The sequence below is a fragment of the Vipera ursinii genome (genome assembly GCF_947247035.1).
Source record: "Vipera ursinii genome assembly, chromosome: 1".
NCBI classification, from domain to species: Eukaryota; Metazoa; Chordata; class Lepidosauria; order Squamata; family Viperidae; genus Vipera; species Vipera ursinii.
The window spans coordinates 12274465-12300809 of NC_139512.1; the positions used below are offsets into that span (position 1 = coordinate 12274465).

The following is a 26345-nucleotide window of genomic DNA, read 5'->3' on the forward strand; positions in this document are numbered from 1 at the left end:
TGTGAAGTCAACGTGCTTATGGCCGACCAAACCACCATCTGCCTTTTCAACTCAGAACTGGGGACAACATTGAATGAGAAGGTAGAACCAATTCTGCCTAAATGAAGAAGTGTGGCTTGAACCCTGGAATGTCCCAAACTGAGTCTGGGACAGAGAGAGCACAATTGCAGGGATTCTTGCATTAGCAATAATAATCATAATCATAATAGTAAAGTTGCAAGGGACCTTGGAGGTCTTCTAGTCCAACCCCCTACTCAGGCAGGAAACCCTATCCCATTTCAGACAAATGCCTGTCCAGTCTCTTCTTAAAAACTTCCAGTGTTGGAGCAGTCACAGCTGTGACTCTGTCAATCATTAAAAATTATGATGCCTGGACAAACAGTCTAGAAAATGGAGGATGAGGTGGACAGCATGTAAACTTAATCAATAAAAATAAAGTACAGGTAATCCTCAACATATGACCACAACAGGGCCTAAAATTTTTGTTGCAAAGAGTGATATTTGTTAAGTCAGCGGCTCCCAATCTTTTCTATCCTCCGCGCCCCTAGAACGCTTCCAATATATTCTTGCACCCCTTACAAAAGTTCAAAATAACGGCAACGAATTATGCATATACACCGTAATTTTGAAAGCCCAGGTTTTCACACCCCCTGGAATATTGTCTCGCGCGCACCCCCCCCCCCCCCCGCGTTAAGTGAATTTTGCCCCATTTTATGACCTTTCTTACCACAGTTGCTTAAGTGAATCACTGCGGTTATTAAGGCTTTGCTTCTTAAAAAGGTAAAGGTTCCCCCGCACATGCGTGCTAGTCATTTCCGACTCTAGGGGCCGGTGCTCATCTCCGTTTCAAAGCCGAAGAGCCAGCGCTTGTCCGAGGACGTCTCCGTGGTCACGTGGCTGACATGACTAGACGCCAAAGGCGCACGGAACGCTGTTACCTTCCCCCCGTAGTGGTCCCTATTCTTCTAATTGCATTTTTTACGTGCTTTCGAACTGCTAGGTTGGCAGAAGCTGGGACGAGTAACAGGCGCTCGCTCTGCTACGCCGCACACGGGATTCGACCCACCAAACTGCCGACCTTCTGATCGACAAGCTCAGCGTCCTAACCCACTGAGCCACCGCGTCCCTTGCTTCTTAGCAGGTGATAAAAGGTGATCGCACGGCCCCGGGGACACTGCAACCGTCATAAATATGAGTCAGTTGCCAAGGGTCCGGATTTAGATCTTGTGACCAAGGGGATGCCGCAAGGTCATTAAGTATGAAAAAGGGCCACCTCCCTTTTTTACAGTGCCGCTGTAAGTTTGAACGGTCACTAAATGAATTGGCGTTAAGTTGAGGACCACCTGTAAAGGGGATTAAAATTCAACGGCTAGACTGATGCATGGAGACACTGTTCAAAGAGCTCAAATGTCGCTCAGGTTTTTCTTTCAGCTTCAAACGACTTGGGGCCAGGAGTCAGGAGTGGCTCCCGCTGAGGCCCCATTTTGTAAATTTTCATTGGGCATCAATCCAGAAAAGAGCCCCCCCAGATAACGGACGTACATTACCCACCGTGTTTTAATTTAGGTAAAAAGGTAAAGGTTCCCCCGCACACGCGTGCTCGTCATTTCCGACTCTAGGGGCCGGTGCTCATTTCCGCTTCCAAGCCGAAGAGCCAGCGCTTGTCCGAGGACGTCTTCCGTGGTCACGTGGCCGGCATGACTAGATGCCAGAGGCGCACGGAGCGCTGTTACCTTCCCACCGTAGTGGTCCCTATTTTTTTACTTGCATTTTTTACGTGCTTTCGAACTGCTAGGTTGGCAGAGGCTGGGACAAGTAACAGGCGCTCACTCTGTTACGCGGCACTCGGGATTCGACCCGCCAAACTGCAGACCTTCTGATCGACAAGCTCAGCGTCCTAACCCACTGAGCCACCGCGTCCCTTGTTTTAATTTAGCCACAGGCTAAAATATATTTTTATTCCCCTTGGCGCAGAAGTCTCTTGATGGTTGTGCTCCATGGCTCAGGAGCTTATTGATCTGTTTCAGAAGTTCTATAATGTGGGCTAATCTTTCTATTGTTTTACACACTTTGTTTTAAATTGCATAAAATATGTTTCTATCGATTTGAAAGGAGAACTGAGAGCCAGCTAGAGGCGGGGGGGGGGGGGGGTAGGGGGGAAGGTGGTAATTAGAACACAGAATGAAAAAAACCAAACCCTGTATACTATAATTATAGAGAGAAAAATACACACACAACAATGAGTTCTGCGGCTTCCCACTTGGAAGCTTGGAGAGAAACTACTTAGCAGTGCACGCACAGACACACACACACACACACACACACACACACACACACACACAAAAACCAGCCCTCTGCAGGAAGGCAGCTTTGAATGGTTTATCGCCAAAAGAGCAGTGTATAACCTGGCCCTTTGAATTGAGCTCCATCAGAAAAACGACCGGTGGGAAAAACACATTTATTACAAACGTGTCGGAAGCCCAGGTCCTACCAAGCCAACAAGCAACGGAGTCTCCGGCTTTCCATTCTAAACAGTCCAGCTAAATATGTTAGATGGGATTCTAAAACGTGACACCACAACGAAAGGAAAACAAACTTGGCCCTTTTCTGAAACGCTGCATTAGCTTTCCCAAATCATCCGGGGCAAAAATTAAAATCGTGGCTGGAAAATCTGAACCAGAACTACCAGCAAGTATTTCTCTAATTCCACCCCCACCCCCCTTGCTTTAACAAGAATGACAAGAGTTGGAAGGGACCTTGGAGGTCTTCCGGTCCAAACCCCTTGCTCAGAGGCCAGGAAACCCTATATACCATTTCAGGCAAATGGCTGTCCTGTCTCTTCTTAAAAACCTCCAGTGTTGGAGCATTCCCAGCTTCTGGAGGCAGGTAGTTCCACTGGTTAATTGTTCTAGCTGTTAGGAAATTCCTCCTTATGTTCTAGGCTGCTTCTCTCCTTGATGAGTTTCCATCCGTTGCTTCTTATTCTGCTTTCAGGGGCTTTGTTAGAAGAGGTGGACCCCTTTTGATTTTTTTAAATCGAGTTACTATTGAAAACAATTAGCTCCAGGCATGGAGCCCCCAAGACATCAGGGAGATAGGTTTTTTTTTTTAAAAATTCCATTTATATCCCGCCCTTCTCCGAAGACTCAGGGCGGCTTACAAGCTTAGCAGTAGCCTTCATTCTATGTATATGCCTGCTTATTAGGGCTTTCACACACACACCCCAAGCGGCATTATTACAAAGTCAGCTTAATTGCCCCCAACAATCTGGGTCCTCATTTTACCTACCTGGGAAGGATGGACGGCTGAGTCAACCTTGGGCCTGGTGGGACTCGAACCTGCACTAATTGCAGGAAGCTGGTGTTACTTAAGGAGGCCTTAGCCCACCGCTCCACCAAGGCTAAATATAACATTCTCTTCTGTTGGTAGTACACAGCTGTTCTCCACATCCGTATTAGAGCACCCATCTACCTGGAATAGTCGGGAGGATTCTCCTGGGCTTCCTTCCACCCCTGTGGTCAATGACTTAAAGAATGAGTTCTTTAGCTGCCAACTGATGGGAACTAATTTAATTTAATGGACTTCTTAAGACCATGTTTATTAAAAGACAACGCTGGGCGCTACTCGAATAGGTCATCTCATTTTTTTTTACTGTTGATCCACGTGTCACAACTTTAAAGATGAGTTGTAAATAACTTCAGATCGTCTGTATCTCAAAAAGGGCACGTGCGCGTTAAAGACTTTTGTAACAGCCAGTTTGCTTGAAATATAATTGAGAAAATCATGTGATCTCAAAGGGCCTTGTGTGTCTGTGCTTTCTGTTGTTGTTGTTGTTGTTGTTTTACAATAATCATTTTGTCCATGTACCCTTTGTAAACACATGCACATTCGTCTTGGTTACTTGGCTTGTGGGATCTTTCTTATCACTTCCTTCCTGGGTTTAAAGCAGTGTTTTTCAACCTTGGGAACGTAAAAATATGTGGACTTCAACTCCCAGAATTCCTCAGCCAGGCATGCTGGCTGAGGGATTCTGGGAGATGAAGTCCGCAAGTCATCAAAGGGCCAAGTTTGAAGACCCCGCTTGTGAACTTCAACTCCCAGAATTCCTCAGCTAGGCACGCTGGCTGAGGGATTCTGGGAGATGAAGTCCGCAAGTCATCAAAGGGCCAAGTTTGAAGACCCCCTGCTTGTGAACTTCAACTCCCAGAATTCCTCAGCTAGGCACGCTGGCTGAGGAATTCTGGGAGTTGAAGTCCACAACTCAAGTTTGAAGACCCTTGCTTGTGAACTTCAACTCCCAGAATTCCTCAGCTAGGCACGCTGGCTGAGGAATTCTGGGAGTTGAAGTCCGCAAGTCATCAAAGGGGCCAAGTTTGAAGACCCCTGACCAAGAACCTGCCGGCCAACTTCAGGTATCTTCAAAAAAAAAAAAAAACCCACGTTCTTCCCAATCCTTGAGGTTTGTTTGAAACTCTTCCTCCACAGAGTGTAGACTATTTTCAAGGAAGCTTTGCTGAAAAGGAGCTACCTTAAAACATTTGAAAGGACGGGTTTGTGGCAGAGAACCCATTATGCCTTACCTAAAATTACCATCTCAGCCCTGCCTTTGTTATTACCACCAAGCAGGGCCTCCAGACGCGGAGTTCAGACGCGGAGTCACTCCCCAGAGGCCTTCTCCAAGATCATCATGATCAGGGTTGAAGACTACAAAAAGGATGAGGGGGAGGAGAGAATATAAGAGAGGAGCCGAACCAGGCCAAAGAAAAATGAAAGGCTCATCATTAACAGCCACATCAGAGACGAGGCAGCCAGCCACAACTGTCTCCGAGGCCATGGCTAGAAATCCAAGAGCGCCCCCTGCTGGTATATACAAAACCTTTATACAGTATTATTAAAAGTGGCTCTCCACCGGTGGTCATCCAGTTATGATTTATGTTTGTATCTTATGATTTGTGATTTATCACTTTGATGCTTATATTGTATACTGAGAACAAATTCCAATCACCCTTGGCCAGTAAAGAATTCTATTCTATTCTATTCTATATTCTATTCTATTCTATTCTATTCTATTCTATATTCTATTCTATTTTATATTTCATTCCATTCTATTCTGTACCTTATTTTCTATTCTATTCTATATTCTATTCTATTCCATTCTATATTTTATTCATTCTATATTCTATTTATTTTATATTCTATTCATTCTATTCTATTCTAATTCTATTCTATTCATTCTGTATTCTATTCATTCTATATTCTATTCTATATTTTCATTCTATTCTATTTTCTATATTCTATTCATACTAATGCCTCCTTAAGTAACACCAGCTGCCTGCAATTAGTGCAGGTTCGAGTCCCACCAGGCTCAAGGTTGACTCAGCCCTCCATCCTTCCGAGGTAGGTAAAATGAGGACCCAGATTGTGGGGGGCAATTAAGCTGACTTTGTAATAATGCCGCTTGGGGTGTGTGTGTGTGAAAGCCCTAATAAGCAGGCATATACATAGAATGAAGGCTACTGCTAAGCTTGTAAGCCGCCCTGAGTCTTCGGAGAAGGGCGGGATATAAATGGAATTAAAATAAATAAAATAAATTCTATTCTATATTATATATAGAATATACATATATATACATTCTATATTCTATTCTATTCATTCAATATTCTATTCATTTTATATTCTATTATATTCTATTCATTCTATATTCTATTCATTCTATATTATATTCCATTCTAATTATATTCTATTCATTCTATATTGTATTCTATTCATTCTATATTCTATTCTAATTCTAATTCTAATTCTAATTCTATTCCTATTTCTAGTCTACCATTCGCCCTTGGTCAAGCCCCACTTCTCCCATCAACAGCACGGACCAGCTCATCTTGTCATTAACGAATGTGCTATTGCAGCTTCAGAGTTTAAAGTCAGCTGTCCTTGGCCAGGAAGCTGTTTTAATTTTTCCAACCTTTCCCCTCCCTGCCCATCCCTGGGGAGGGGGGGGGGAATCTGGAAGAGAGAATTTCAAAGCAGAAATCCCCAGGTGTCTCCCACTGGCCAGTGCAGATTTTAACTAATCTGTTAATTTATCTTTCTCAAGACTGCTTTTGGCCGGGGTACAGAAGCAACATCTGCTGGAGTGGCCCTTCTGATTACAGATTCTTCTCCCACACACACACACACAATCAGGAAGTGGCAATTGGTCTTCTCTCATCAGGTTTCGGCATCCTCGTGCATCCCTTTAGTAATGGACTCTGCGGAGCTGAAGCCAATCAAATACAACGCTCCATACACCAACGGGGCCTTCTGCTCTGCTATCTGACCGTTTGGGATGGCAACCATTAATCCTGGTCCATCCCGTAAATGCAGATTAGGATAGGATAGGATAGGATAGGATAGGATAGGATAGGATAGGATAGGATAGGATAGGATAGGATAGGATAGGATAGGACTGGAAGGGACCTTTGGAGGTCTTCTAGTCCAGCCCCCTGCTCAAGCAGGAGAACCTATACCATCTCAGACAAGTAACTATCTAGCCTCTTCTTAAAAATCTCCAGTGATGGAGCGCCCACGATTTCTGGTGGCAAGCTGTTCCACTGGTTAATTGTCCTCACTGTCAGGAAGTTTCTCCTTAGTTCCAGGTTGCTTCTCTCCTTGACCAGTTTCCAACCATTGTTTCTCGTCCTTCCCTCTGGTGCTCTGGTGAACAACCTGGCCCCCCTCTGCCTTGTGGCAGCCCCTCAAATACTGGAACACCGCTATCATGTCTCCCTTATTTCTTCTTTTCTTTAGACTGGCCAAACCCAAGTCCCGCAGCCGTTCTTCGTACGTTTTGCTCTCCAGGCCTTGGATCGTCTTAGTTGCTCTTCTCTGAATTTTTTTCCAAACTCTCAACACCTTTTTTGTGATATGGTTGCCAAAATTAGCTGCAGTACTCTAGGTGTGTGGCCTTACTGGGGTTTTATAAAGCGGTTACTAATACTTCGCGTGATCTTGATTCTGTGCCTCTTGTTTAAACAACCCAGGATCGTGTTAGCTTTTTTGGCGGCTGCTGCACGCGGCTGGCTCACGGTCACCTGATCGTCCACTGGGACTGAAAGATCACCCAAGTGATTTGCAATATAGCCTGTGATTTAGCCAGGATCTGCCTATGAAAAGTGGTTAAGTCTGATGACAACAGTGGAGAATGAAAAATAATGGGATGGGCGTTTTGTAGGGTCGAGGCGGCTGCATTAAAGGGCTGATGAGAATAAAAAGCTTCTGGATGTTGAAGGATGGGCTTTTAAAACAGCATCCATTTCCCCACATCTCACAAGCAAAGCACACTGCTGTGAACATCCTAAGTGCAGGGGGTCTTCAAACGTGGCCCTTTTATGACTTGCGGACTTCAACTCCCAGAATTCCTCAGCCAGACAAGCTGGCTGAGGAATTCTAGGAGTTGGAGTCCGCAAGTCATAAAAGGGCCACGTTTGAAGACCCCTATCCTAGGAGAACTTCTCAATGCTGGAACCCCCTTGGTCCGATCAAGTCTGAGGCCAACATTACCAGCTATGGAGTCCTGCACTACGGCCTAAGAGAGCCAAACCCATTTTTCAGCATCTTTTATAAAATGACAATTATAAAATTTGGAGCAAGGAAGATCACCATGGTTGGTAGATTTCAGCCGGAAGGATAAAATACCCTTGCAGAGACATACAACTTTTAAGACGTGCGGACTTCAACTTCCAGAATTCCCCAGCCAGCAATGCTGGCTGGGGAATTCTGGGAGTTGAAGTCCGCACGTCTTAAAAGTTGGCACGGTTGGGAAAATAACACCTTCAATGCAAACATCTGACTGGAGTGGATTCTTATCGCCAGGGATTCAGATAGAGACATTTCCTTTTTATCAACCAGTATGTGATCCTTCCTGCATGCAAAACAAGGGTTCTGTCTGTTATTATTGATTGATTGAATGAATTTCTATACCGCCCTTCTCCCAACGGACTCAGGGCGGTGTATCATTTCCTTTTCTCCCTCAAAAATATCGTTTATACCCGTGGTGGTGAACCTGTGGCACACGTGCCACACAGAGCCCTCACTGTGGGCACGCGCGCCATTGTCCCAGTCCTAGGCCTTCAGCTGGGATTTATAAAGCCTTTTCGCTTTGGGCCTTTGCCTCTGTGTGCAAAAAAAAAAAAGTTTCAATCAATCAGTCAATTTCAACTTCTCGTGGAAAAAAAAACCTTGCAAAGTTAGAATTGACTGATTGAACTTTTTAATCCCACCCAGTCTCCCGTTACCATCGCAGCCACGCCCACCCAATAGGCCACGCCCACCCGGCACCTGACGATACATAAGTGGGTTTTGGGTTGCAGTTTGGGCACTCGGTCTCTAAAAGGTTCGCCATCACTGGTTTATGCAAAAGAGGGGGGGGGGAAGGAGTGAATTAATATCTGGATGTTTACAACGGAAAAAACAAACAAGGCTGTTGACTAGCTGCAATTTCAAACCGTGTTTGTTGTTTCAAACAGAATCTATGCATAGCATATTCCCATTAAGCCTGCTCTCAAGACTCCAGTCTGGCAAAAATCCCTAGGCAAATAAAAAAAAAGTCCCAGTTCCACTAGCAGTAATTTAGTTAAGAGTAAAAATTTTGCTGGAACCGGGGCCGATCTATTTGCTGTCGTGTCTGAAATGTTGGCATATTAAACCGGACAAAATTTAACTTTTGGAATGTATGCACAAAGGAGGGCCAAATGCCAGCTTCTCAGCTCCATTGTTGTGCTAAAACCAAATGCTAATCAAGGAGCTGCGCGGCCAAAAGATTTTCCCCGCCGTGCAACTAGCATCATCTAGTGGAGAAAAGGAAATAAATTTCAAGGACTTTTGAAGCTTCCAAAATACCAAGTGGTTGACGACAGCAGGAAGGGAAAGCAAGGGAAGTTCCAGAATGACAAGACCACCCCATCTAGGAAAGTTCAATACCTATGGTTTTACTCTTTTGTCACTGTAAAATGTTTCCTGCTCACTCACAGGGTCTGTGTGGGGGGGTGGGGGGTCCCCGGGGCACAAACACTTAAAATGCAAATAGCCAACTGCCATTTCGTGCAGAATAACACAAATGTAAAGTAGGGTTTTTGGTTAAGCCGCAGAATGGTAGTGAAGGGATTTTATTATGCTTAAGGTTGACGTTCGTAATATTGATATTAGTAGCGATACTTTGTAAATCATCTTTCTTTATGTGCAAGCAGCTTTGTAGGTGCTTCATGTTGGGATTTATTTATTTAGTGTATGGCTGGTCACACACAGAATTAAAAGCACTTCATATTTACAAGTTAGAACAGTTAAAACATTTTTTTTACAAAAAAGAAGCAATTACAAAACCTAAGAGGAAAACAGAAATAACATTTCAGAGTTTAATGTCGAGTTTGGAGATCCAGTCAGTAGCTGCCGTTGTTACACAGAGGAAGTCCTTAAAATCTCCTGGGTATCTTCTATTAGTGCATTCCCTCACTATATGTTGGATAGTCGGTCGGGGAGCCCCGCAATCACATTGTGCTGAAGGTGTCTTTCCCCATTTACACAGAGAATCGGCACACACCCCATGAGTCGTTCTAATTCTACTGTATGTCACATATGTGTCGGGGTAGATTAAATCCTTCATTCAGATCACCCAAGTGATTTGCAATATAGCCTGTGATTTAGCCAGGATCTGCCTATGAAAAGTGGTTAAGTCTGATGACAAGAGTGGAGAATGAAAAATAATGGGATGGGCGTTTTGTAGGGTCAAGGCGGCTGCATTAAAGGGCTGATGAGAATAAAAAGCTTCTGGACGGGCTTTTAAAACAGCATCCATTTCCCCACATCTCCCAAGCAAAGCACATTGCTGTGAACATCCTAAGTGCAGGGGGTCTTCAAACGTGGCCCTTTTATGACTTGCGGACTTCAACTCCCAGAATTCCTCAGCCAGGAAAGTATTAGGATTAATATGCTCAGAAATATCTTGGGAAGTATAGCTACTCCATGCTTCCATCCACTTTTGTGTGGTGCTCTGATGTTCGGCCAGCAGCTTAAGAAGCGCTGTGAGGAGTGGTGGATTTCTTGACTTTAATCGACATCTTAAGAGATCAGAGGTAGAGGCATGAATGGGTAGAGAGGGGTTTAGCAGGCTTACTATACTCCTGAATGAGAGCTTCTTGTCCTCTTAAGTGCGAGGGAAGTACGTTGGGAAATTAAGTTATATAAAAGCCAATGTTCCATGCTTTAGGTACAGGGGATTTCTTACACGAAAAGAGCATGGTAAGGGGAGGGGGGAAAGGAGTTTATTTATTTATTTATTTTATTTTAATTCCATTTATATCCCGCCCTTCTCCGAAGACTCAGGGCGGCTTACAAGCTTAGCAGTAGCCTTCATTCTATGTATCTGCCTGCTTATTAGGGCTTTCACACACACCCCAAGCGGCATTATTACAAAGTCAGCTTATTGCCCCCAACAATCTGGGTCCTCATTTTACCTACCTCGGAAGGATGGAAGGCTGAGTCAACCTGACTCAGTTGCAGATGGAGCCTGGGTTGCTGTGTAGAGTCATCACCTAGGAATTATTTTTCTGTCCCTTTTCGTTCCTGATACAAAGACCGGATCTTTTTGTTCTGGAAAGGTATATAAAAGGTGGAAGACATCTTTCCTGGTTGCTGCCTTCATCTCTCGACCAGCCACGAAGAGAGGTGGGGCCGCCCAACTCTCTTTTGATCAAAATAAAAGTTGTTGGCTTGCTGAAACCTCGGCTCAGGCGTTTCTTTTGGCTCTTTTAAATTCCTGAGTAACTGCTGGGGCAGTTGTGAGTTTAAGTGTAAACCCTTACAGTAGCAACCCTTCCTGTTTGAGAGCAATCAACCATTTCACATGGCTTTAGTCGAATTTCTTTACCTAACAACCAAGCTCAGAGAGCACCAGAGTTCCTTTACCTATTATGGGACGTTGAGGTTTCTGGAGAGCCTCTGCCCAGTTCAAACCAGTTCAGAGAAATCTAACGTCCCACTCGCGCTTCCTTTCCTTTCACACCACCAGGAAATCACGTTGCTGAAGGAATCGGCTCAGGGCACCCTGGTGGTATTTAAACTTCAAAACCGGTTCATGTCAAAGCGGACGAGGATGCACTTTAAGCGCCTCCACACAGGCTGCGGTGAGGAAGAATCGAAAAAACCACTTCCATGCTTGCTCTTTTCGCACCCGCAACGTTTTGAGTGCGCAGGACTCACTTTGAGCAGAGAGCCCCCTTTGGTCTGTCTAGCGCAGGGGTCTTCAAACTTGCCAGGCTGAGGAATGCTGGGAGTTGGAGTCCACAAGTCATCAAAAAGCCAAGTCTGAAGACCCCCCTGATCTAGTGGCTAAGGTGCTGGCTTAGATAGGAGCCAGCCGTGTGCTGCAGCTGCCAAAAAAGCCAACACAGTGCTAGTGTTAATACCACTTTACAAGGCTTTGGTAAGACCACACCTGGAATCCGGCATCCAGTTTTGGTCACGATGTTAAAAAGATGTTGAGACTCTGGAAAGAGTACAGAGAAGAGCAACAAAGAGGATCAGGGGACTGGAGGCTAAAACATATAAGGAATGGTTGTTGGAATTGGGTATGTCTAGTTTAATGAAAAGAAGGACAAGGGGGGACATGATAGCCATCTTCCAATATCTCAGGGGCTGCCCCAAAGAAGAGGGAGTCAAGCTATTCTCCAAAGCACCTGAAGGCAGGACAAGAAGCAACGGATGGAAGCTAACCAAGGAGAGAAGCAACCTAGAACTAAGGAGAAACTTCCTGACAGTGAGAACAATTAACCAGTGGAACAACCTGCCTCCAGAAGCGGTGAATGCTCCAACACTGGAAGTTTTTAAGAAGAGACCGGACAGCCATTTGTCTGAAATGGGATAGGGTTTCTTGCCCAAGCAGGGGGTTGGACTACTAGATGACCTCCAAGGTCCCTTCCAACTACTACTACTACTACTACTACTACTACTACTTCTTCTTCATCATCATCATCATCATCATCATCATCATCATTATTATTAAACCAGGCAACTGTGAGTTCTAGTCCTGCTGAACAACAACTTACTGGAGCCAGCAAGCCCTTGCTGTTGCAAACATCTGCAACAGCAAGGGCTCCAAATGAAATATAAGATAACATCCACCGAGTCTCTTGGCATGGGGTCTCTCCCAAGCTGAACTGCAAAAACACTCACAAGCACTCCCCCAGGTTCCCCCATGTCAACAAGCAACAACTCCAAACAATATTTGGAGCAAAGCTTGCATGCTTTCAATCCCTGGAGGGGGGTTATGTCAGCTGCCCTGGTTTTTCCACTGTGTGACACACACACACACACACACACACATACACCCAATGCCAGGAGTAGGCTCCAGTTATTTGTGTGGTTTATACGGTATTTCCTTGGCGCAACAACAACAAAAAGGGGGGGGATGGGGGAAACGCTGATTTCCAAAATACTATACCGGGTAGTCCTCGACTTACGACCACAATTGAGCCCGATGTTTCTGCTGTTAAAAGCGAGACGTTTGTTAAGCGAGCTTTCAACCCATGTTACGACTTTCCTCGCCGCAACTGTTGAGGGAATTAGTAACCGGGTTGTTAAGTGGATCCGGCTTCAGAACAAGGGGAGAAGGGGGATCACATGACCCCCCCGAGACACAGCAAATAGGAACCGGTGGCCGAGCATATTGAATTTTGATTGTGTGACCGTGGGGAGGCTGTGTTGTAATTCAGGGTCAGCCTGTGGGTTCGGCAGTTGGGTCGGACGACTCAGAGGAGGAGGAGGAGGGGGGTGTTGGAGAGCTTGCTGATGAGAGCCCTCAGCCAGGCCCCACCCACTTGGTCACCACGGAGACCCAGCTGTGTGAGCCTGACAGCGTGGATGAAGATGACCCACAGCTGGCCCTGTTCAAGGACGCCCGACGCAGGAGGCAGTCAATCAGGAGTAAACAGAGGAAGGCAATGGGGCTTCTCGGAAGGAGGCAGAGAGAAGCCACGCCCTGAAATCTATATAAGGGGAATGTCTGGGAGGGCTGGTTTGCTGAAGGCAACCACTCGGATGGTTCATGTTTCTTAAAGCTCCTGCTTGTTGGTTCGTGTCTTGTTTGTTTTTGTAGCTATAAATTTGGCAGGCGTAATTCCAGCCTCTTGCCGTTTGGAAAGGGGTTGACCCTGCCTTTTCTGCAGGGCCGGTAGCAGGCTGGTACAGAACAGGCTGCAGTGGTCATTAAGTGTGAAAAGTCTGTGGAGATTCTGAGGAAGCTTCCTGGATGAGAAGCGAAACGCCTTCAGAGAAAAACAAGGAAGTCCAGTTGTCGGGGGGGGGGGGGGGGAGAGAACCACCTTCGGGATAAGTGTGAAAACTGGTCACCTTTTTTCCAGCGCCACTGTAACTTTGAACGGTCACTGAATGAACGATTGTAAGTCGAGGTCTATCTAAATTAAATTAAATAGAATAAGTCACTTCTAATGTGACTTTGAATTTTGAAATCTCAAAAAAATGGGGGAGGGGAGAAATCGACTGGTTTAATAGTTCTCCCAGCATGACTTACCCTGTTTTTATTTTCCCACAAAGGTTCATAGGTGAAAATTAAGATATGTCCAGTGGGGGGCAGGGGGTCTTCAAACTTGGCAACGTTTGTGGACTTCGACTCCCAGAATTCTTCAGCCAATTCTGAGAGTGGAAGTCCACAAGTCTTAAAAGTTGCCAAGTTTGAAGACACACACACACACACACACACACACACACACACACACACACACACACACACACACGGTTTAGGGGGGGTGGGGGAAAATGGCTGGGGCAGGAGAAATGGGAGAAAGCAAAAGAAAGGTCTGGACTGAAGGGGTTTTAGCTTTTAATATTGTTTTAATTGTTGGGCTTAATTAATTTAATCTATTTTAATTTTATACTATTTTTATATTGTATTTTATGTTGCCCTGTAAACCGCCCTGAGTCCTTCGGGGAATAGGGCGGTGTAAAAATTTAAATAAATAAATAAATAAATAAATAAATAAATAAATAAATAAATAAATAAATAAATCTGCAGAGGCCCCTTGTTGCCATTTACACAGAACAAGGAGAGAACAGATAAGATTGTTTAAGAGCAGGAGAAAGCTTTATCAAGAGCCAAATTTGGCTCTTGATTCTATTTCCATCCATCCATCCTTTTGGGGGTTTATGAAACAGCAGCTTTAACTCAAGTTGAAAGGCAAACTTAAGTGGTTGGGGGGTTGTTGTTGTTTTAAGGGCAACTGCTAAGTACTAATAAATACCATTTTACCTCCTTTATGTACCTTACTTGCCCTGAAGGTACTTTGACAAATCCGCAACAAAAGCTAATGCAAAGAGGGAGATTAGAAATCAGGGCTGGTTCAAAGCAGGAAATCTCTTCTGAAACTTTGGCTTCAGGGCAAACTTTTTCCAAACACGCTGAATTTGGGGAGCTTTCCCTGGCATCTCCCTTGCCCCAGGCCTCTTTCCCCCTCCCCTCTGACAAAATATGGTGGACCCAACCAATTTTAATAGGTCTGGTCTCTCTCTCTCTCTCTCTCTCTCTCTCTCTCTCTCTCTCTCTCTCTCTCTCTCTCTCTCTCTCTCTCTCTCTCTCTCTCTCTCTCTCTCTCTCTCTCTCTATATATATATATATATATATATATATATACTATATATATATATATATAGTACAGAAAATCTAGCAACTGCCAACACATCAGTCTTGTGATTTACGTGGTGTCTCTTTGGTCCTTTTTCAAATATTAAATGCGAGAGGCCTGCACAAAACAAGGAAAGAAAAAAACAAAAACAGGGGGGGGAGAGAATCTGACAAACCATTTTCAGATACTGACGGTTCGAGAGAAACGAAAAGTTAACAAAAACGCTTGCAGTTGTTTTGGGTTTCGGATTAAGGCGAAATAAAACCCAGGCAGGAACAAGTAAGATGAGGCCTGGCTCTTGCCGGCTGCACAATTCCCAAGGCAGCCTAATCAGATGTCCTGGGGCCTGCTCCCGTTTTTTCTCCCTGTTAGTAACCCTAACCACATCGGGGCTCTTTGCCTCTCTTTCTTCTCAAGTGACTGGTGTTCCTGTTGTTCCCTTAATTTACACCGCCGGGCACAAGCAGCCCCGGTTCGTTTGGCGCACAGGACGAAACCGCTCATCCGACTCGCAGAAGAAAACGGGCTTCCCATTCCATTGAGACACGGGACGCCCTAAAAACACACGCGCGTTGCGATTCGGGCGGAGGAGAGTAGACCCAAATCAGGGCTTGGGTGAGCGGAACAGTTTTTATTTATTTATTTGTTTTTTATTTTAATCCCATTTATATCCCGCCCTTCTCCGAAGACTCAGGGCGGCTTACAATTTAAGCACAAACCAATGTGCTTAGCACATTGACGCATTTTCCACACGTGGGGTCCCAGGGGCTCTCGGAGCTTGGTTGGTTTTCGTCCCCCAAACTAGGTAACATCATCAGTGCTAAAAAAAAAAAAAAAAGGGAGTGGGGTTTTGGTCTTTGTTTATGTCCAGGGGTTTGCTCTCTCCTAGGCCGAAATCAAGGAACTAGCAACAAGAAAAACAACACTCCGCAAACACCGATAGAGCAAGCCACTAGTATATAAAAAGAGAGCAATCCACATTCCCTTCTAGCACCGATGATGTTCCTTAGTTGGGTCATGAAACGTCTGCAAACGAAGAAACTCAGAGAGCATCAAGGACCCCACAATCCCCCTCCTCCTCCTCCCCTTTTCCACTTCCTCCGCTTTCCCCTCCCCTCCCCAAACCCCCACATTCCCTTCTAGCACTGATGATGTTACCCAGCACGGTCACGAAACGTCTGCGAGAAAGCCACCACAAGCTCAGAGAGCACCCAGGCGCCCACAGCTCGACCCTATTCTCTTCTACCGGTTACCTATTTTTTTCACACCCTGTTAAATGTCCCTCTTCATACGCTCACCATGACTTGGGCTCTCCAAAATGCAGGTAGTTGATGCTGTAGAGATCCATGTCCTCCGTGTGCCACGCAAACGTGGTCTTCCACATCCCAAAGTAGAGGTAGGGGGTGTTCACGCCTTCTATGATGATCCCACACTGATGTTCCACCATGTCGAGGAGTGTGTTCAGGTTCCCAATGTTCCACGCTTCCACATCCTGGAAAGGGCGGGGGGGAGAGATAGTGAACATAAAGCCAGATGTCAATAGCCCCCTCCATTCCTGCGCAGAAAGGGGGAGGGGGGGCGGGTGCCGGCGGTCCCGTTTCACAGGCAGCATCAGGAGCAGCTATTGCAAACAGCAGGATACAAGATGTGTAACAGCCCTCTGAGCGGTTCTGAGAAGAAAACAGACTAAAACACACCCTCTACGGCAGACATGTCCAACACAAGGCCCAGGGGCCGGATCCGGCCCGCGAAGTGGTTTCATGTGGCCCGCGAAGCCATCCTGGAAACAGTGAGGGAACGGCCCCCACTGCCTTGGCCCTGGCCCAGAGACCCTCCTCCTGCCAGAGACCCTCAGATCTGTCCCACTCCTGCCCAGGCCCCCGTAGGCCTCCTTGATGCGAACGATGTAGAGCTGGCCACGCCCACCCAGTAGGCCATACGCACTCTAGCCACGCCCACCCAGTAGGCCACACCCACCCTGGCCACACCTACCCGGCCCCCTGAGGGCAACCACAATGCTGATGCGGCCCTCAATGAAATTGAGTTGGACACCCCTGCTTATGGCACGGGCTCCTAAAACCTGTTTGCCACAACTTTTTAAAGATCGGTGCGCAGGTGGAACCAAAATGAAAGGGCTTTTCTAAAAAAATAAATAAATAACGCGGATAAATCAGTACAAGAGAGAGCGAGAGACAGACTCTGACTGAAAGCCAGCCCAGCGCAGTTTACGTTAAGGATATACATTTCTATGGCTAAGGGGAAACATTTGTTAAGTGAGTTTTGCCCCATTTTACAAACTTTCTTGACACGGAGGTTAAGTGAATCACCGCAGCTGTTCAGTTAGTAACAGGGTTCCGGAGTCAATCTGGCTTCCCCCTCCGACTTCCCTTGTCAGAAGGTGGCAAAAGGGGGGGGGGGGAAATCGCGTGACCACCACCCCACCACCCCGGGGACGCTGCGACCGTCATAAATATGAGTCAGTTGCCAAGTGTCCGAATTTTGACCATGTGACCGTGGTGAGGCTGCAACGGTCGCAAGCGTGAAAAACGGTCATATGCCGCTTTTTTTTTCAGCATCGTCGTAATTTTGAAGAGTCATTAAATGAACTGTTGTTGTAAGTCGAGGACTACTAGAGAAGAGCAACTAAAGATGATCCAAGGCCTGGAGACTAAAACATACGATGAACGGCTGCAGGAACTGAGTTTGGCTAGTCTAAAGAAAAGAAAAAATAGGGGAGACATGATAGCATTGTTGGAGTATCTGAAGGGCTGCCCCAAAGAAGAGGCAGTCAAGCTGTTCTCCAAAGCACCTGAAGGCAGGATAAGAAGCAACCGATGGAAACTAATCACGGAGAGAAGCAACCTAGACCTAAGGAGAAATTTCCTGACAGTGAGGACAATTAATCAGTGGAATAACCTGATCACTTGACTATAAGCCAGCAGTGTGCAGCAGAAAAAAACTAGTATAATCCTGGGTTGTATAAATAGAGGCATAGAATCAAGATCACACAAAGTAACAGTACCGCTTTATAAAAACCCTAGTAAGGCCCACACCGGGAAAACTGCAGCCAATTTTGGTCACTCTATCACAAAAAAGAAGTTGAGAGTGTGGGAAAAATTCAGAGAAGAGCAACTGAGATGATCATCAAAGGCCTGGAGACTAAAACATACAAAGAACGGCTGCGGGACTTGGGTTTGGCCAGTCTAAAGAAAAGAAGAAATAGGGGAGACATGATAGCAGCATTCCAGTATTTTGAGAGGCTGCTACAAAGATGATTATTATTCTCCAAAGCACCAGAAGGCAGGACGAGAAGCAATGGTTGGAAACTGATCAAGGAGAGAAGCAACCTGGAATTAAGGAGAAACTTCCTGACAGTGAGGACAGTCAACCAGTGGAACAGCTTTGCCCCCAGAAATCGTGGGCGCTCCATCAAGGGAGGTTTTTAAGAAGAGTCTGGACAGCCACTTGTCTGAAATGGTATAGGTTCTCCTGTTTGAGCAGGGGGTTGGACTAGAGGACCTCCAAGGTCCCTTCCAGCTCTATTCTATTACCACCTGTAATGCAGTCATAATTACCAGCGTTAAGTTCTTTCTTAAAAGGCCCCGTCCATGTAATCCCTACAAATCTAAAATCAGTTTCAGAGCTGTTTACAGGTAGTCCTCGGCTTACAGCTAATGATTTAGCAACTGTTACACCAGCCCTGGAAAAGTGACTTATGACCGGTCCTCGCTTTTATGGCGGTCACACAAATCAAACTTTGGGCACTTGGCAACTAGCATGTATTTACAATAGTTGCAGGGTCCCAGGGTCACCTGATTGCCACTTGGGACCTTCCCAGCTGGGTTCCGACAAGCAAAGTCAATGGGGAAAGCTGGATCTGCTTAACGACCGGAGGGAAGAAAGGTCATAAAACCGGGCGTGACTTGACCACAACTTTGCTGAGCAGTGGAGACTCTGCTTCCGACTATGCCTATTAAGTCGAGGACTCTTTGCTACTTCCAAACAAGTAATCCCAACAGCCCCAATTTTGTTGGAAGAAATTACACCAGGGGTCTTCAAACCTGGCCCTTTGAGGACTTGTGGACTTCAACTCCCAGAATTCCTCAGCCAGGCACGCTGAAGTCCACAAGTCATCAAAGGGCCACGTTTGAAGAGCCCTGAATTATACATCTAGACAGCAGTCGTCCTCAACATTTAACCCGTTCCAACATTGTCTAGATCTGCATCATCCACCTGCTCTCGTTTGATTTCACAGTGACTTACCGCATCGTACAAGGAACCACTGATATCCGCCCCATAGATAGGGGACACAAAAGTCAAATTCTTCCAGTATTTGCGTTCCAGATCATCAAAATCCTGATGACGAGGAGTACAGTACCTGGTCAGGAAAAATGAAATGAGAGAACTGGCAACCAAATCTTTGCAAAGCAGAGTTTTCCCCTCTGATGCCCTAATCAGTATAGGACAATTTACTTAGCTCACTCTGAACAGAGAAAAACGCCGCCTTTTCCACTCTAGTCTACAAAAGGATGCTGACAAGTAGTCAGGAAGAGCAGCGGGGAAGGTGACACGGAAGCAGCTCAACACATGTGCCTCTCTCTCCATCCATCCAACTATCATCTATGTATCTGTCTGTCCATCTGCCTAACCCCAACAGCCTAATCAAGGAAACATCAAGATCACCGCCACCCAATGCTGACAGGGCAAAAGCACCTGAGCCAACCCCACTGACTCCCTTCTAGCACTGATGATGTTACCTAGGTGGGTCATGAAACGTCTGCAAGAAACCAACCTAGCTCAAGAGAGCATCAAATACCCCACATCAGTCAGTCTCTCTCTCTCTCTCTCTCTCTCTCTCTCTCTCTCTCTCTCTCTCTCTCTCTCTCTCTCTCCATCCATTATCTATCTATCTATCTATCTATCTATCTATCTATCTATCTATCTATCTATCTATCTCATCTATTCTACCTAATCTATCATCTATTTATCATCTATGTAATCTATCATCTATGTAATCTATCATCTAGTTATCTATCTCATCTATCATCTATGTAATCTATCATCGTTATCTATTTATCTATTACCTATGTAATCTATCTAATCTAGTTATCTATCTATTCTATCATCTATCTACAATATCTATCTATTCTATATCTTATTCATCTAGCTATCTATCATTCATCTATCTTATCTTATCTATCTATCTATCTATCTATCATCTATCTATCTATCTATCTATCTATCTATCTATCTATCTATCTATCATCTATCTATCTATCTGTCTGTCCGTCTGTCTGTCTGTCTGTCTGTCTATCTATCTTATCTATCTATCTATCTCATCTCTATATCATCCACTGTATCTATCATCCACTCTGTCTATCATCTGTCTGCCTGTCTATCTACTTTTACTGCAAAAAGAAAAAAAAGAGAGTCCCCATGCCTTGTTTAATTACAAGCCAGGACAGTCTTAAGCAAGGACGTACTTCTCACTATTAGCCAAGCGACGATAGTCTCCAACCAACATGGGTTTCTTCTGAATGTTGTACTGGGTGAAGAGCCCGGACTGGCCAGTCACCACCTGCTGAATGGGAGCAGGGATCACCATGCTGTCGATGTCGTCGTAAGTCTTGCGGGGCTTCCATTCCTTGGGAGGGATCACCTGCGGAGTCGGGGGACAATTTGTTCTTGAACAGATCACCTTTCGTGGGAACAAACGAGCGAAGGGAAGGGCTCTTCCCTTCTGAATAAAAGGACAACAACTATTTACATCTCCTTGAACTCCTGTTTCTGGCACCCAAGGGATTTTACTCTTGATTCTTAACCAAAAACTCAAATTTGTTTCAGGCATAAGATCTCTTTGGGATCTCTGATATTGCCTCCGGTGTTCTCACCTTTGGGCTGGGCTTTTGAATGGATTTGCTGCCTTCTCCCTCTTATAATCTGTGTTCCTAACTTTATTCATGTCTTAAAAGGCCTGACTATCTTAACAGAATTGAGGAAGGAAGGAAGGAAGGAAGGAAGGAAGGAAGGAAGGAAGGAAGGAAGGAAGGAAGGAAGGAAGGAAGGAAGGAAGGAAACGTACATTGATCTGACAGAACCTAGTCAGTATCTTACACTACTAGAGTTAGATAACTGTTAATTACCTATAAGCAATTGTGTCTAATATATCTGTTTGAATATGATCGATAGAAGATCCTATATTCTTTCCTCTTGGTTAATATATCTCCAATTCTGTATAGTTATATAGAATTGGAGATATTGTTCCAAATGAAATAGAATGAATGTGTTGACATTTACTGACACAATTTATTTTACTGTATAGACGGCTGATCCAGTCTAATACCCATGTCACTGCTATGATTCAGAAGGCATGTTCTCCAGGCATTACTGACTAAAAATGTAGGATTCCCTCAGGTAGACTGAATTAACTGTGCTAAACCTAGAAGTAAGGGGAAATTTTCTGACAGTGAAAACAGTTAACCAGTGGAACCACCGGCCTCCAGAAGCGGTGAATGCTCCAACACTGGAAGTTTTAAAGAAGAGAGTGGACAGCCATTTGTCTGAAATGGTATAGGGTTTCTTGCCTGAGCAAGGGGTTGGACTAGATGACCTCTAAGGTCCCTTCCAACTACTACTACTACTACTACGTGCTTTTTTTGTAAAAGAAAAAGGTGCCGGAACTCACACGTTATACAACCCACCTTGCCTACCCTACAAGGTTCTATCCAAAAAAGGTGCCGGAACTCCGTTCTGGGTGTTCTATGAGAAAAAACCCCCTAACTACTACTACTACTACTACTACTACTACTTATCATCATCATCATCATCATCATTATTATTGGAAATATATGTGCATTGCTCTGAAAGATGACTGAAGAAATGCCCAGAGCAACGGCACTGAAAAAAGTGACTTATGACCAGTTTTCAGACTTAGGACCGTTGGTCACGTCATCAAAATTCAGTCCCTTGGCAACTGGCTCATATTTATGACAGTTGTACTGTCGTGTGTGTGTGTGTGTGTGTGTGTGTGTGTGTGTGTGTGTGTGTCACGTGATCCCCTTTTGTGACCTTCTGACAAGCAAAATCAATGGGGAAGCCAGATTCACTCCACAACCGTGCTACTAACTTAACAACTGTGGCAAGGTGGTTACAAAATGGGCTAAAATCCACTTAACAACTGTCTGGCTTAAGAAAAGAAATTCTGGGGCACAATTGTGGTTATACGTTGAGGACTACGTGTAGCATGAATTCCAGGGACTTTTTTTTCCTATTCCTATTTTCTACTCACCTACAAGACTGGCATAAATACTATCTCTGTAGGAAAGGGAATTCTTGTTTGTCCAAAAACATTTTTTTTTAGCGGCGTTAAAAGCCCCAGAAGGGGCAGGGGTTTGACAGCATCTGCTGTCTCAAGCTGTCTGGGAGCTAATTAAAACACCCTTTGTCACACTACCTACAGTGAAATTAATTAGTACAGCTGAGCGGGCAAGGAAACATATCCTCAAAAGCTTTCATCGATACCAAAATGTCCCCTGTGAAAATGTACTGAAATGAGTTGTTTGACCCGTATTAATGAAGAGCCAGTGGCTCTTTCTTCTTCTTCAAGCCGCGCTCAATTTTGTTCTCGGTAAATGTTTTGAGATCAAGCTGTGCCAAAGCAGCCCTACCTGACAAACCAAAAACAATTTCTTTTTTTTGGGGGGGGGGGGCGGGGGGTAGAAAGAAAGAAAGAAAACAGGAAAACCTGACAGATGTGTTCCAAGGCATTTGGTACTCAATGTATTCAAAGCGAGGTGCACGCACACACATTTTACACCGGCGCATTTGCGCAAAGGCATCGTGCGGTCCATTTAAGCTCTGGTTTTGAAAGGACAACTAATGGGAATGACGTGAAGTCGGTGAACTGTGATTTGTTTAGTAAACCGTGTTGAAACAAAGTATGGACCCATTGCTAGAACCCTACGTTTGCCCCTCCCAGTGTGTAACCAGAAGCCCTTGACTTACAAACAGTTCTGTTTAGTGGCCATTTAAAGTTACGATGGCGCTGAAAAGGAGGACTTATGACCGTTTTTCACACTTACAACCACTGCAGCATCCGCCGGGTCACGCAAGGATAGTTCAGACACTTGGCAACTCATATTTATGACGGTTGCAGTGTCCCAGGGTCATGTGATTACCCTTTGGCGACCTGACAAGCAAAGTTAACGGGGAAGCCATATTCAGTTAATTCCGTTGCTAACTTAACAATTGTAGCGATTCGCTTAACATCTATGGCAAGAAATGCTGTTGAATGGGGCAAAATTCACTTGACAACTGTCTCGCTTAGCAACGGAAATGTGGGTGGTCATAAATTGAGGACTGCCTCTAGTCTTTTTTTTAAATCCAGAATCTGAAACGGCCAGACTGCTTTAGCTTTTCTGCGACTAAAATTTATTGTTTTTAAGATATGAGATATGATTTGGGTTCGTCCGTGTTTTGAATTGATTGGTGGGTGGTAATGCATCCCCTTATTGTATTTTATTTAATAAGGCACAGATGAACTAAAGGTAAAGGTTCCCACGCACATGCGTGCTCGTCGTTTCCGACTCTAGGGGCCGGTGCTCATCTCCGTTTCAAAGCCGAAGAGCCAGCGCTTGTCCGAGGACGTCTCCGTGGTCATGTGGCCGGCATGACTACACGCCAAAGGCGCAAGGAGCGCTGTTACCTTCCCACCGTGGCGGTCCCTATTTTTCTACTTGCATTTTTACGTGCTTTCGAACTGCTAGGTTGGCAGAAGCTGGGACGAGTAACAGGCGCTCACTCTGTTACGCGGCACTCAGGATTCGACCCGCCAAACTGCCGATCGACAAGTTCAGCGTCCTAACCCACTGAGCCACCGCGTCCCTTCACAGATGAACTACACAAGGCAATATGGGGAATCAGTTACTGTATTGTGCTGAAAAGGAGCAAGCAATGAGGCAAAAGTTAAGGATCTAAGACAGGGGATCCCAACCTTTTGGGCACCAGGGACGGGTTCCACAGAGTATATAGGTAGCCCTTGACTTACAAACATTTCATTTAGTGGCCACGTGAAGTTACGATGGCATTGAAAAGAAGGGACCTACGACCGATTTTTTACACTGCAGCATCCGCAGGGCCCTGTGATCGGAGTACTGCCGCTTGGCAACCCAATCCTATTTAGGACGGTTGCAGCGTCTCAGGGTCACGTGACTCCCCTCTTGCGACCTTCCGACAAACTAAGTCAGGGGTAGGCAATCTCGGCTCTTTTATGACTCGTGGACTTCAACTCCCAGTATTCCTGAGCCAGCCATGCTGAGGGGAAAGGGAGAGGTTTCCAAGCTGAGCCATGGCTGGCTCAGGAATTCTGGGAGTTGAAGTCCACGAGTCATGAAGGGGCCATAGTTCCCCCATGCTGGCTCAGGAATTCTGGGAATTGAAGTCCGCAAGTCATGTAGGGGCCATTGTTCCCCCATGCTGGCTCAGGAATTCTGGGAGTTGAAGTCCACGAGTCATGAAGGGGCCATAGTTCCCCCATGCTGGCTCAGGAATTCTGGGAGTTGAAGTCCACGAGTCATAAAAGAGCCAATATTGCCTACCTCTGAACTAAGCCAATGGAGAGGCCAGTTTCACTTTAACCACCATGTTATTAGCTTAAGAACTGCAGTGATTCGCTTAGCAACTGTGGCAAGAAAAGTCCTAAAATGAGGCAAAACTCGCTTAACCAATGTCTCGCCTAGCAACATAAAATTTTGGGCTCAGCTGCGGCCGTAGGCTTGAGAACTACTTGTACCCGTGGGGGAAGGTGTCAGATAGGATGCCAAAATGGCGTTTCTATAAAGAGGTGCTTTGTACAAGTAGCTCCTGACCTGCAATTACTTGTTTAACGACCAGTTACAGCAGCACTGAAAATTGGACTACGATCAGTTCTCACACTTGTGACCGTCAACAGGATCCATGTGGTCGTAATTTCAGTTGCCTGCAGCCAGCATGTGCTTAAGAAAGGTACCATTGCTGTGACCTCCCCATGGGGTTTTCAACCAGTAAGGTCAATGGGGATTTGCTTAATGCTTAATACCACATGCGTTGCTTAAAAATTTAGGTGTACGTCAACAATCGCATCACTTAAGAGATGAAAGTTCTGGTCCCAATTGTGGTCGTAAGTCAAGGACTGCCTGTGAAGTGGCCTTGATACCCCCAAACAGTCTTTTTTTTTTTGCAAGAAAATTCACCACTTAGATCCCCCACCCAGATACTTAAAACCGACAGTGGCAGTTTAGTAGGAGACATAACTGTCTATATCAGGGGTCTTCAAACTTGGCCCTTTTATGACTCATGGACTTCAACTCCCAGAATTCCTCAGCCAGCATGCCTGGCTGAGGAATTCTGGGAGTTGAAGTCCATGAGTCATAAAAGGGCCGAGTATGAAGACCCATGGTCTATATTTTAATGCACAGACCTGACTGAAGAATTCAAATTGCCTCTTGGCAGCTTTGAGGGGTTTGTGCACATCGAGATTGGAGCGCGGAAGCATTTATAGCTTTTAAAGCTGCTTCGGGCTAGCTAAGGTTAACTTCCTAAATGCCCTTAGCATATGAATGAATTAATTAATTGTCATTTCAAACTGTACATATAAGACTACATGGGAATCAAGCACTGCACGTACCTGGTACTAGCAGTCAATCTATTTTAGCATTATTTATATTTATCAATAATCGGTCAAACTAAATACGTACTAATGCAGAATAATTAACGGTTGTAAATAGTTTATTTTAATAGGACCCGATCAGGCTTGCGTACAACATATTCATTCAGATGTTAAATAGAAAAGCTGTAATGTCTCTCTGCAGATAAATTATAAGAATGTGAAAAAGGACAAATAGCAAAAAAAAAAAACACAACACTTTCAGTTCACAAAAGACCCCCACACAGTGAGAGCCAAAGATCTTGTAACAAGGCATCTTTCTTTTTTTTTAACTCCTGCGGTGATGTCAGCTCAACGAAATTTAAAATTATGAAAGTTTGCCAAATCAAGTGCAAAATGTGCAAGTGGAATCAACGATGGGAGAGACTATCCTGAAGAAAGCGTTAAGTAAACTCAGCGGGACCCACAGCACACTCACCTTAGCAAGCCCCGCCCGGTGAGCACCTTGGGATTCGATGTAAGCGATGTACTTTCCAAAATCCTGGAATTCTTCTAGTGTCGGATGGAACGTCATAATTTTACAGCTTGGGTTTTCTGACCCCATATTGCTGAAGGTGGCTTAGAGCTTAGGCTGCAAAAAAAGAAGACAGGAAGAAAAGAGAAAGAAGAAAGAAACATTAAAATCTACTGTTGTATCCCCTGATTAATAAAGGCTAGGACATTTTCAAGTAGGGTTGGGAGTGTGGCGGCTCGCAAAATGAGAACGCTGGGTTGCCAATCAGCAGGCGTTTTGAGGCCTGTTGTTGGCCGCGGGGTGCGTGCGTGCGTGCGTGTGTGTGTGTGTGTGTGTGTGTGTGAACTCCTGTCCCATACTCCAGCTCCTGCCAACCCAGCAGACTGAAAAGCAGGCAACCGCGAGTAGATTAATGGGTACCACAAAAGGAACCCCCCAACTGGGCATCAGGCAACGGGGCTATCGCCAGCAAATCCTTTCGCCGCGGAAGCATTTTAGTGGTCCACCTTAACTGGGT

General features: G+C 45.2%; 2 protein-coding genes across 10 annotated transcripts in view; one reads left to right on the forward strand and one right to left on the reverse strand.

Annotated features, from left to right (window-relative positions):
- The window catches only part of KDM4B (lysine demethylase 4B), a 262102-nt gene that overhangs the window by 185267 nt on the left and 50490 nt on the right, over positions 1 to 26345 (reverse strand). For all 8 annotated transcript variants that reach the window (XR_014492596.1, XM_083363244.1, XM_083363243.1 and 5 more), the window contains exons 3-6: positions 25793 to 25945; positions 20156 to 20331; positions 18936 to 19050; positions 15971 to 16164 (exon numbers count right to left, since the gene is read on the reverse strand). Coding sequence is in view for 7 of the 8 variants with exons in the window: in XM_083363244.1 (XP_083219370.1) it covers positions 15971 to 16164; positions 18936 to 19050; positions 20156 to 20331; positions 25793 to 25918 (611 nt within the window). In the remaining variant the exon portion in view is untranslated. The remainder of the gene's footprint in view (positions 1 to 15970; positions 16165 to 18935; positions 19051 to 20155; positions 20332 to 25792; positions 25946 to 26345) is intronic.
- Positions 1 to 26345, forward strand: part of TICAM1 (TIR domain containing adaptor molecule 1) — a 232135-nt gene that overhangs the window by 58973 nt on the left and 146817 nt on the right. The gene's annotated exons all lie outside the window — the stretch shown is intronic.